A 13,644-nucleotide genomic window follows, 5' to 3' on the forward strand; every position below is an offset into this window, starting at 1 on the left:
TTTGAAAATTATATAGCCTAAGCAATGGATAAAATAGATAGGTTATTCATTTTTTTGCTTAATCTATTACCCAGAATATCTCCATCGTTCCTAGACCCATAAACGTTTAATTAATATGATCATGTTTCAGATAGCCGAAATTTCAATGCAGGGTTTAATTGATTATTGTTTTATATTTTGTTCTCTGTTAGAATTCAACGTTTCCCCAGTTTCATGAATGGTTATTCATTGTTACTGTTTGCCATATTCTAAATTTGCTTCTACTCACATTTCTCAATTCATCTTAATTTCTTTGAATTGTATATTTCTACGAAGTTTTTAGCATTGGTCACCTTTATCAACTAATTCTTTTCCTTTTTTCGCCAAAAATAAATCACTTTTTAGCTTATCTTATGCATCATAGAGCTAATCTGTTCACTAATTCATATTTACGCCTCGTTTCCAAAGGATCCGTTTATATCAATGATAATGAAAATGGTAAATATTTATATACATATATTTTTAAAATCATTGATGTTTGTTACTGTTGACTTTCTTTTCCTTTTGGCATACATAATGTAATGTGGTTAATTTAATTTTTTTCGATTACATTCATTATTTAATGAAGGATTCACTGATCATTTCATTATTTTTTCCTTATTCGTGACTTAGCAAATTTTGTTGAATTCAGTCAAACGGTTAGGTCTTAACACCAATATTCATATCTAATAATCGTTTATGGTGTATCACGTTAATTTTATATTCCTAGTTCATAAATAAGGATGTTATTTTGTCAGGAAAAAGACCTGCTAATTTTAGTAATGGCTTTACCTTTGGTCTCAGTTCAGTCAGGAGTTTGTGTTAATAATGATGCAGTATTGTGAGTCGTTATCGTTCAAGCACATCGTATAATTGGATTTCATCTGTCAATCACTATTATGTTCATTTTTTTTGACAGTACATAAACTGTGGATTATTCATCAAGTCATAACCGGTTTATGTTAGAAGCCCTCGGGAATTCTTCGGAAAAGTCCTCAGAGGTTGTGGAAAGGTTGACGATACGTCGTCCATTTGGCGTCTAACAGAAACGTCTTAAAGAATTCAAAACTAACGATAGACTAGGTGATTTATTCCAACTGAATAATTATAGGTTTCTTCACTGATTTAGGATATTTTCAGAATGTCCTAGACTCTTAGTCTCACACATAAACCTATAAATATCTTTGTTTACTGTAACAAAACTAACATTGGAAGTTAAACTCTGCATACTTCCAGATTCTCTGTTTTCTGCTCGCAGTTCAAGTGCAGGATAGTTCTAGGAGACTAAGAAAATGTTAAAAGGTCACCACCAAGTGTTTAAGTATCAAATCTATCAACAATAATTTTATCCAAAATACATTTTTTGTCTCACTCAACGAAGTGTTTTCATTAGAACAGGTACTAAATACTTCCAGGTTTAGAACTTTGTCATTGAGTTGGGTTTGAATTACACTATTTTATCTTAAAGGCTTCTCAGATATCAATATAACAGTACCTTCGAATATTTTATTTTTTCAAACAATGAATGTTTGTGTTCAATAACTTTCAGAATTATAATCACGTATCTCATTAATTCACTGTTTGTTCACCATGATTTAGATCACAAAATTTTACTACGTATCTTTAGAACTAACTTTCTGTTAATTCACCATCAACATGTATCTAAGATAGTATTTTTGAAAATGTAGAAGGTAGCCTAATCATTCCAATTTCGAAAGATTCGATATATTTATCAAGCATTAGTAGTGTTAAGGTTGAATTTCGTATTTTATTTGATCGAAGTTAGCTTGTTCGTTCTGAAAAAAAGTATAAACGTTAAAATTGCAGTATTTGTTATGGCTTATTCTATCATATCAGGACTTATTTACTGGTTTTATGTATTCGCATATTATATTATAGTGATCAATTATTGACATGATAAATGAATTTCAGAACAGATAATTATAGACTAGATCTGAGTCGATCGTTAATTTAATGAGTAAATGGTACGGTGAAAATTCAAATGAACTACAACATTTGACCAGTCTACACATACAGGTTGCTGGGTGGGTGTTATGAAGGTTTTATTTGTGCCTAAAGTACTTCGAGGTTACTTTCACTACCAAAATGTATTGATAAGAAGTAAAGTTGCCCAGCTCTTAAGTAAACAGTATTACCATGATTTCTATGAAATATTAGGATAATAAACTATTGCCGTCATCAAGAATACCAAAGATATAATTAGTTGAGAATATTTATAGTTTTAGTTGATGTATAGATAATTAACTGTGTCCTCAGCTTTCCTGATGTAATCCTTTTTATCCATTCTTTTTAATCCCTTGTTACGTTGTTAATAATTTAGATGTATTATTCAAATAAATTATTCTGTCGATTATGTATGTGAGCAGTAATTTCTTTTTAAACAGATGTTACTCATAATTCATCTGATGATCAAACGATTCAACCCAGTTTCAAATCCCCTTTTCATCAGTCCAAACAGGTTAGTGATTAGGTGTCAACCTTCTACTTTATTTATAACTGATTTAGACGGATCTATGTTAAAAGTTTTCAAGTTTAAAACCAACGTAATGTCGGGTACACTTAGGTTTTTAATGATCGTTTAACTAGTATTATTTCGCCATGTTAACTGAAATGTCTTATATTTTTTTGACAATATGTTTTTATTACGTGGTTAATGTATTATCAGTTTTTCTGATGTCTTGTGTTAATGTTGTGCATTAAGAGTGTAGGAAGTTAATGGTTTTTATTTTACTAAACGGAAGCTCATTAAGAGATTTAGGATGAAATTATATCTTGACGTTTAAACTTTAAATAAACCCAAAGTTTCACTTATAAGTCTGCTCCAAATTTTTCAAAGGAAAATAATCAAGCATCAGAACTATCGAATATAAGTACATGATTTATAGGTTAACTTTATATTGAAAAATTGTCGCGTGACATCATGAATTGATTGACTTTAGACATTAAAACTGTTGGATGCTGGCTCAACGGTCTAAAGGTTAAGGTTCGCGCTCGGGATCGAAGGTCTTGGGTTTTGTTCTTGGGAGCACGGTCATGAGTGATGTTTAGAAAATATTCATAGTATACCTCTACAAATTAATATCTGGACAAACATATACTTTAGCTATTAGTATTCACGACCTTTCTGTTTAGATCTTTTAATGGTCATAGGAATCAACCGTGTAAAAATTCTTCTGTAGTGAACAGAATACCGGTTGGGGACAATCGAATATATTTAGGCACCAATTACAGACTATCTCACTAAATTCTGATTACCATACAGTAAACAATTAATTTGCAAAATAACAATCAATGGTCGTAATCTTAACTGTTCCTTCTGCAAATATCAGTCCGTCTTCTCTGATTTCATTGTTCATGCATTTTCATACCGATTGCGCTCCATTCCTGTTCGTTCCTTATCGATCTTTTGCCAACATACATTCTATGTCTAACCATCACCATACACTACTTATATGGATATAAGTAGACCACACCACACTTCCAGTGCAGTGAATTGGTTTGGTTTTTAATCAAATATCTATGCACAATATTTTTCGTTTCTGTTTCTTTACGCATTAATCAGGATTAATCGTATTGATTTGCAATATACTTTCTTAAGTATATATTTGGTTTTTTTTAAATCTTCGTTTTGCAGATATCTCTCCTTGAGCTTACGAAAGATTGGGATCAATGTGAAGCTGGTTTTCACCTTTTAGTTGAAGAGTTATTCAGATTTTGGCAACATTATCAACCAGGCTGGTCGTACAAGTAACGTTTTGATTGATTGTGTATTTTTCTTTCTTTCTGAGTATATGTGTATAGTTTATAAACATGGAAAAGTTTTTGTAATTATGTGGATAAATAATATGAGATTGTATGAATCATATAGGGATATGATTCGATACACATTTTTGATATACTCTATGGTGTTAATTGACCGATTATTACTTCATTCTTTTTATTGCGAATATAATATCCATATATCAGGCTAATGACTACCATTTTTCAAATTCAGCCGGTTTATATTATTCTAACTTGATCATCATACACTGTCATCAGTTAGGATATAGTTCACATCAGAGTTATTCAAAACTTCCCAATAGAAATTTTAGACAAGGAATCTCATAGCAAATGATTAATGACAAGCTTCATTGTCATTCAGTTTGGCGTTAGAAAAAGGTTGTATAGTTCACATAGTTAGTTGTAACTTAGATATGATATCATATAGATTCAGTTTAATAAATTAAAAAGAAAATACTACTAAGTATTTATAACTATACTGTTTTTATGTTATTTGAAGAAATTCGTGACAGTTATGACAGATTCCGCTTTCAGAACTCCATATTATATATGTATACTACTTATTAATGTCTTTATTGTAAGTATTCAATCACTTATCAGTATCTCTTTTTCCCAAAAGTTATTTAAATAACCTTTAGAAATTTATTCGCAGCACTTTTTTTCACACATACAATAATAATTTCTCACAGTTTGCTAAAGATATTTCCCTTCATCCTGTCATTTAATATTTGTATTTCTTAATCTATTGCTTTCTTATTAAATTAACTTCCGAATCTGATGTAATAATAAGTAGTTAATTCAACGTATTATTCACTCGCGTTTATGTACATCAAAGTCTACTCATGCTGGTTTCATAGTATTAGTAAGATTATTATTATTAGTATTATGGCAGTGTTAGTCATGATAGATACAACTTAAGTAGATATCATTCATATCTTTAAATGAATATCAACATATGTACAGATATTGCTTAAAAGACTATGAGTGTCTACTAATTTGTCAATCATTTGACTAGTTTAAAATTATTACATTGATAATAATAATGATAATAAGCGAATCGGTAGACTATTCTTACTCCATACTAGAAAGTATAACTGACATTTTAATTTTTGACGAGTAGACATTAACTTAGACAATCTTATATCAGATGTAATACTATATATATATATATATATATATATATATATATATATATATATATACCAATGTCTAAAGAACAAGCAAAAAAAAATGGAGCAAATTTCATTCGAACGCAACCTATGAAAAGTGTTTATACTTTTCTCCTGGTCAAAGGTTTCATTGTGTTGAAAACTGTCAATCTGCGCAGAAAGACTGAAATCGACTATATAATATTTTTAATTGTAGAATATTTTGCCAGTTTGGATGGTACATGTGATTTCAGAAAGAATGGTTCAGTATTCGTGTTCGGTGGAAGCATTCATTTTCGACCGGACAGTGACTCGTGATCGTTTAGATAGAACAGAGTTTCTACCATAGGCGAACTGGTGTATAAGTTGAAAAACGGGAGTACATGAAGTGGGAATAGACGAAGATAACTGACGTAGTATATAAAAAAATGATCATATTAGTAATAGTAATTACAATAAGTGAATGTTATCAAGTGAATGTAAATTGTCTGAATTCTAATTGAAGCGAGTATAGTATCTCGTGAAATAATTGTCATCTCATTAGATTTGTGTGAGAGCTGTGATACTGCCCGGATGCCAAACCGAAGCAGGCGGTTTTCTTAGCGGGCCACACCGAGCCTTTGACCTAAAGGTCTGACCCACAAGGCAGTGGAGTAACGTAAGGAGATGCAGTCCCATGGTAACCGGTGACCAACAACTGGTTCATACAACATATATATATATATATATACACCAGGCTTTGGGTTGAAGATCACTAAATGTTAAAAGGCCAAAATAGTTCTAAAAACCTACATTTTTGAATATCTTTCAGATTGACTTACACTGAGGCTTCGGATTTATATTCATGTGAAATGTTACGTGCTGTTCTGTATACCGACATGAAGACATCAAGTGATATCGAAATTTCAATTCCTGTAAGTTGTTTGACTTTGAGAGTGTATAATTTTCGGTTGAAATGTCGTCTCCGTGAATTTCGATTAAAAATGTTTTAATTGATATGGAAACTGTTTTACGTAATTTCAGGTTTTGTTCTTTACCGATCTCAGCTTAAGATCAGTTTAAAATGATAACTTGCCGTAATACGTCCGCTTTTCAACATCGAATTGTGTATAAGTCTGTTTGTTTATAGGCTTCCATGTTTCAGTCTTCTTTTTAAAAGAGTCAAGAATAGTCTTAACTGGTAAATATTACATGAAATAGGGTCGTTAGTGTAAATGTATGTATTTCACATAATTTTAATTTGTCACTCCAGCACATGTTATTGAATTCAGCTGGTCTGTATTATGTATTAGATTACAACAACAGTAATGAAAATTTCTTAAATATTGTCGAGTAATTTTTAAGAGAATCCATAAAATTTAAACAATTTAGTAAGAAAATGCATAAGTTACTTATAAGTAGTATGTCTCTAGAGTATAAAACTAAATAGGTTTTTGTAACTGTCTGCCGTTAACCAATGGTGTAATTGATTAGTAGCTCATGATTTACTATGATCTGTCACTTGACTTATTCATTTGAACAATCCTACGACATCAAAATAGATAAAGAAAAAGATTGAGGTGCAGATTTTTGTTCAAACAAGCATGATTCTTTTTTATTTTTCTAGTGTATTATCACTATGTATTACTAATATATGTCATTATTATGTGAATGATCCTCAAAATAAGTTGAATACATCAGTATTATTATTATTATTATTATTATGACATCTCTGTTTTCTTACTCGACACCCAGTTATTCTGAGTGGTTGGTTGGTAGTGTAAATAGTTGTTTCTCGACGATGAAGGCTACATCCTTCAATAAATCTTCCTCTTCAATTTTAGATACCTTAGCAGATTCAGAATATTCTTAGCATGAAATAGTATTGTGAACTTGTTACGTTTTTTTTTGTAAGGAATGAACTTAACCGTTTCTTTAGACACTTTTTTGCTCCAGGCTATATTTCTTTTCTCCTTTGTAAACATTATTCCAAACAAACTATTCATTATTAGATTTTTAGTTTTTTATACTGTTTATTGTATAGTTGTATTATGGTCTAACTTAATTACTCATAATTTTATCGATTCAAACTTTTCGACATTCCATCACTGATAGATATCTTCATGAATATTGAAGCTTCGGACATTTATGTAGGTCTATTTGATATTAGGATACTTTTGCAGATATCATGCATTGTTTATACATAATATTACTTGTCGGTTTTGAGATGGCAGATGCTACACATTTTTTTGTAGCAACCAATCAGATTCCAGGTTAACAGAAGAAACTTTGGTAGCTCACTTCTTCTTGAAGTATGTACAAATAAATTAGTCCCCCCCCAAGAAACAATGAAAAACTTCATGACTGAACCATCTGGGTCATACAATTAAAAACTTATTGAAACTGTTTCCAGGACTAATGGTTATCTTTTTCTATAATTTCGTTTCATAAATGCATAGATTTGAAAATAAATCATAATCCTTACTTTTTCAATGAATTGAAATCGGTTCTCTTTTTTTTTGCTCTTGTCTCTCTGTTATACATCACGAACTATGCGTTATAATGTCGTAGCATTTATGTTCTTTGATCATTTATTCTTTGCCTTTCTGTCGAAATATTTTTATTTTCTCTTCTTAAAATAATTGTATAACTAAAAATTAATTTATTACTTTAAACTTGTTAGTAGTAGATGATATGAAGGATTCATTATCTTCGTAATGATTTTTAAAAATCTTTATCGAACATGATTAAGAGAGAGTTTTTCACTTTACGGTCTAATAGCTTCAGTCAAATTTATTGTTACTATTATTAGTATTATTACTATTATTATAAATTGTCTACAAGAATAAGATAAGGAGTTATCATTGAAAAGATGTGATGCTGTTACACTATCTCATTGAATCACTAATTACTTTCATTAGATCGTATACTTTGTTGTTCTCAGTAAAATAATATTTTATAAGCAAAGATGGATATTGGCTAGCAGTGGAATTCAGGACGCGCGTTTCGTCCCATTTGGGACTCGTCAGATGGATGTACCTGCATCTCAGTGTTGATGTTCACACTGTGACTTGAACCCAGTACCGTTCGCTTCAAACACCATCGCGTGCCAGAGTGAACATCAACTCTGAGATGCAGGTACATCCAGCTGACGAGTCCCAAATAGGACGAAACGTGCGTCCTGGACTCCACTGCTAGCCACTATCCATCTTTGCTTACCATGTTTGTGAATTAAGGCTATATCTAGGCAATACGCAGAGTATGCACATATGCCAATAAGAGACTGACCAGTTGCAGTCATAACACATCGATGGGAAGATTCAAACAAACAATACTAAATGAAATTAATATTTTATAGTTATTATCAATGCAAAGTCTATGGTATTTTAGCCAGATAAAGTATCATACAAAATCACATATCGTTTAAAGATCCCCATCATATTAAAGGATTAATATTTGAACAATGGAATGTCGCTGCCACGTATATTAATGTTTAGTTTTCTCGACTTAATGTGCATACAAAATGTGTATCTTTTTTGGCTTGTAATTATCGTATAAAATGATATTTATATAGTTCTGATATTTTTTTCTACTAAGGCGTCTATCGTTGAGGTGTCTATCAACTTAGTTAATATTTATTATCTATAATTGTTTAGTTTTCTTGTTGTTTTTTTATCTGACTAATAATCCTATCCCCCCAAAAATACAACCGTCTATTTTGTTTACTCCCAAATTTTACAGCTTGCTTCAGTTTCTTTAATTGGTGATTGGATTTCAAGACGAATTATGACCAAAATTAAGAAAACTGATAAAATCAATAGAAATTCCGAGTCATATCCTTATATGGTAGTCATAATAATAGTAGTGTTTTTAATTTCATTTTTATTGTTATACAATTCGTCTTTTTGATGTTAATATGTTGTTTTGATTGCAAATAATGATTTTTGTCCACTATCGGTTGAAGTTTCTAAATATGATATCAGGAAATTTATGATTAGCGTACATAGTTCTTCGTATAGTAAACACTACTAACATTATTGCTTTTGAATAGTATGTGACTGAACATGGTGTGGAAGTTGTTACGGTCGATGGATGGAGAGAAGAGTTTTAGTAGATGAAAAAGCACGGTTAAGGCAGAAGTTTGGAGTCCAGAAGAGAAGAGAATATAGAAACGACTGGATTTTAGAACACATTGCAAATGTAAATTGATAACTGAAGGGTAGATGTACAGTCTACATAAGCACTTTGTGATTTCTTTGAATCAACATCACTTCTACCCAGTGGATACAATATACAAAAGAGTTCCATATTATTTGTTTAAAGCAGGTCCGAATTACTGAAGTAGGATTCATTGGTTCATTTTTCTTAAATTAGATACATATTGTTGTATGACTGGATGATCTTGCATCATTGATCTAAATTCTGTTAATTAAGTTCAAAAAAGACCTGTTGTCTAATATTTTCCCATTCTATTGAACAAGTAAATAATTCAAGCACCGATGATGATTTTAGTAATTATTAGTCACTATAAACGTTTCTTGTCAGTATTACTGTAATACTGGTACTAAAAACATTTTAGCTATTAACCATATTTACTATTTAGAAACAATAAATTGGTTTGAACTTTTAACAAGAATGATATATCACACAACTACCATCATATCGAACAACAAGAAGAAGATTCCTCTGTTTTTCCAATTGGAATCAATAGATCTTGCTGTATCACCGACCTACATGATTGACAATAATGACATATAACTGTTAAAAATCAACAGTTATTGAAGTTATTACGAAAAAAGTTTGTAATGATCGTGTAATTTGATTTTTAGCTGACATTATGTATTTACAGCAACTGTTCAGTCCATAGTGAATTCATTATATGAATATTCGTCAACATTAGAACGAATAGTTTGACAAAATTGGGCGCCTAGTATAAAGAAGTCATTATATGTGAAAATTGTATTTAAAATAATCTGATCGATTGAAATTTTAATAATGCCGGTGTTTTGTCCGGACAAGTTTGCTGGACGAAACGTCGGAATTATTAAGATTTCAATCGCTCAGATTATTTCAAATATAATTTTCACATATAATGGATTCATTAGTTTACACTGCTAAAGATTACTAAAAAATCTATTTCTGTTGTCATTAAATATTATATGTAGTCCTTGCTATTATTGAAATTGTATAGACATATGGAGGCTAACTACTGCTACACAGATAACCTATAGATGGGTTGAACTTCATTATTCACCTATTTCACTCACGGTTGTGTTATGTTTGTTAATTTCTGCAGTTGAGTACAGACTACAAACAAATATGAGGGATCCCAAATAACCTTCATTCTGTCTGTGATGAGGGCTTGATTTATGTTCTTGCTTTTTAACTGTCTTTAGGGACTGATAGCTAGTTCAAACTAGGAGACTGTTCGCCAGAGATTTTTCCATGATTATTCATGTCACTGAAACTGAGATCTACACGATTTTTTAAAATTTCAAACTTATTACAGCATCCATGTTCTTCAGTAACAAGGTTTCTTAAAAGTATCTGTACTTTTGTGGCATCATCTACCTTTCCAATATTACCGTGGAACACATTTTTATATTGTTCAGATCATGAATCAAACTTGACACCAGTCAAACCGCCTAATTAAGTTTCATGAATTAAACTTCTAAGTAAGTCTATATGAGGAGATACCCGGAACGCATTAGATGCAAATAATAGCTAAGATATAAAAATCTTTTGTGTAAGGACTTTAACGATCATCAGCTGAATTCAAACAAATAGTCTTATCTTCATACCTCAATAATCCTTTTACTTGTTCAAAGGAAGTAGTCACTTTGAATTCCTTGTGTCACCGATTATTATATCTGTTATTGGGACAGTTTATGGACCTGAATTGGTCAACCATTTCTACGTTTTTGCACAAAGCAAGAATGAGAATATTTGAAGAATACGATTAATTCATTGTATTTCGTTGCTTTCTCTTTTGGTACATACAGTCTAATGTGTTTAAAAGTCTAAAACAAATCAGATAGTGAAAATACAATTGAAGCTTGACCAGAGAAATTAACCTCATTATAAAAAGTCGAAAGCTATAGTTACCAGCGACTTTCGATTTTTAGAAAACACTGGTATTGGGAATCCTTTGAGCGCATTAACTGATCATGTTGATGTATAAAATCTAATGGGGATTATTAGCAGCACGAGTTCGTTAATGTATTAGAAGTATCTTCCATCCCCTTAACGGATATCTGTAACAACCTTTAAAATATCTTCGCGGGCATTTCTTGTATCAAAATCTCAATGCGTAACATGACATAGAATCATTCGAAATGATGACAATGTTCCTGTCTTATTAATTCATATATATACACCTTTGTATTTCACTTTAATTACCATGTCACCAAATTTTGTGAATACTACATTCCTTAGTTTTGAAACTTGTAATTCAAAATTTCAAACCATAACTAATCGAACCGCTAGATATGGTTGACAAATAGTTTTATGTGAAGTAAGTTTCTATCACTTTTTCTTTGCTAACTCACTATCTTATTCGCTGTCAACAATCATTTTGTGCTTTTTTCAATATGCTCATGTAGGTGTTCATGAATGCATGGAACTTTCGATGTTTATTGGATTCATTTAAACAAATCGGGTATATGAATGAGTATTCATCAACAAATATGGATTGAATTATCTTAGTACTTTCTATCATAGTTTTTCTTATCTAATTAACGTTTTTATTTTGGAAGAAAAATAACTCTAGGGGGTTTACATTCTTTGTATACAATAATCTATGTATTATTTACTTTTTTTTGTAAATATGTGGTATTTGAAATAGACGAATACTTTTCACAATATCTTCTGTTAAGAGAATTCAGTGTTAAATTAGGTCAAGTTTTATGTTATTGTTGTAGGAATAACGTTCATTTGTTGCAAGGGGAAGTAAACAAGATGTACTGTACCATTTCTGGTAACAATAATCAAATAGACTAATGTCAGTAATAGGAGTATATGAACAAGAGTAGATGCAAAACAACTTGATGTACATAGATCACAAATAAACTCATAGTCAAAAACACTTGAAAGTAATATTTATTTTCAATTCTGTCCTTATCGTGAGTGTACAATAACATTTAAGCTTGATTAATAGATTGTACAATGATTATTGAACCAGACTGTATCAACAAAAACGTTCGATTTTAAGATATTACCAGGAGGCGATAACCATTAAAAAAACTATGATAACTTTGGAGCACTTAGTTGTTTTAATGTATTTCAGTACGACATAAATAACGTGATTGACTTCAGTTATTTAAATAATTGGCATGTAAGTACATTTGTACCACTGAAACCAATCTTCATTCATGTTACGTAATCTCCCCAACGACTGGTTATGATTATAAGGACGATATCAACCATCTAGTCGACACCTGTCTACAAAGTCCAAATCACTTCGTAGCTTTATCGACTGATGGCTTATTTTGACTACGTAGAATTACATTTCTTCTATTTTGCTCGTATATATAACCAGCCTTGCATGCGAAGGCTTATTTGTTGTTGAGCGTCCTTTACAAATATCTTAACCAACTCAATAAAAATTCATAACTCCCAATCAACCGACTTATCACTGTATGTCGCATCTAATCTATTGTTTTACTTGTAGCCTATTCAGTAAAAGATATCTAAAATGTTAACTACGTACATGAAAATCAATACATTACTATGTTCGTAGTTTGTTAATCCCAAACAATTTCTTGTCATGGATGAGTTTGACTATCGAGAATTTATTATACTGTTCGCAAGTATATTTGCGTATCTAGGAACTGTTTCATCAAACATTAATTGTCGCATCCACTTTAGTGAACGAGCTGGATATCCACAGTTTATTAAAGGAATAGTTAATTTCAGTAGAATTGGTAATAAAAGATTATTTGACGAAGAGAAGAAATACAATACCATTAATTACATTTTTTAAATGATTACTGGATGCATTTCCCTTATGCTCAGTAACTTTACCACTAAAATCATTAATTTTAACATGTGATTTACGTCTGCTCCATTATGTGTTATTAATTCCCACAAACATTAATCGGATTAGTGAAATGTACTTAATCACTATAGGTTGCCAGCTTTATATACACAAGACTGGTGAGATGTATTATCCCTTGTGGCCCATAAGTTATTCATCTATGAAGTCTTTCAAACCAAACTTGCTTTAGATATAAATCAAACTAAAGACCCTAATATATAGTTAACTGAATAATAATCCCAGTTGATTAAATGCCAAGTTATTAGATTCAAGTTTGCTTTAAGTTAGTTTTGGCTATCCAACATCAAAACACTTTCCTTTTAAATGACAATTCAAACAATACGGTGGCCATGTTCTAATCCCTGAATGATAGATATATTATTCATCATTGTTAAATGGTTTGTTATATGGATTACAGTTGCGTGACCAAATATCCACTATGGAATGTATCATTCCATAAGGTAAATAGATGTATTTATGACCTTGGTAGGATCTATTACGTTCGCTTCTTTTTTTGAGTTTGAAATTTGTATAATAGTACTCGGAGTTAACAATTATGGACTTGCATTTTACTTGTTTGATTAATTGTTTTTTCGTTTACTTGGCCTGGGTTAATTTTGCGTTGAATATGAAACACTTGTGCAAGTATTTAGATACAACTAT

At 30.9% G+C, this 13,644-nt stretch overlaps 1 protein-coding gene across 1 annotated transcript in view; it reads left to right on the forward strand.

The window, feature by feature from the left end:
* The window catches only part of Smp_048080 (hypothetical protein), a gene marked incomplete at its 5' end in the record, with an annotated part of 29,223 nt that extends 17,418 nt beyond the window's left edge, over nucleotides 1–11,805 (forward strand). The window contains 4 exons of the mRNA XM_018794656.1: nucleotides 3,674–3,786; nucleotides 5,779–5,881; nucleotides 8,688–8,792; nucleotides 11,549–11,805. Of these exons, the coding sequence (XP_018649046.1) occupies nucleotides 3,674–3,786; nucleotides 5,779–5,881; nucleotides 8,688–8,792; nucleotides 11,549–11,641 (414 nt within the window). The 3' untranslated portion in view covers nucleotides 11,642–11,805. The remainder of the gene's footprint in view (nucleotides 1–3,673; nucleotides 3,787–5,778; nucleotides 5,882–8,687; nucleotides 8,793–11,548) is intronic.
* Between the last annotated feature and the right edge of the window lie 1,839 nt (nucleotides 11,806–13,644).

Source organism: Schistosoma mansoni, chromosome 1 (assembly GCF_000237925.1).
Source record: "Schistosoma mansoni strain Puerto Rico chromosome 1, complete genome".
NCBI classification, from domain to species: domain Eukaryota; kingdom Metazoa; phylum Platyhelminthes; class Trematoda; order Strigeidida; family Schistosomatidae; genus Schistosoma; species Schistosoma mansoni.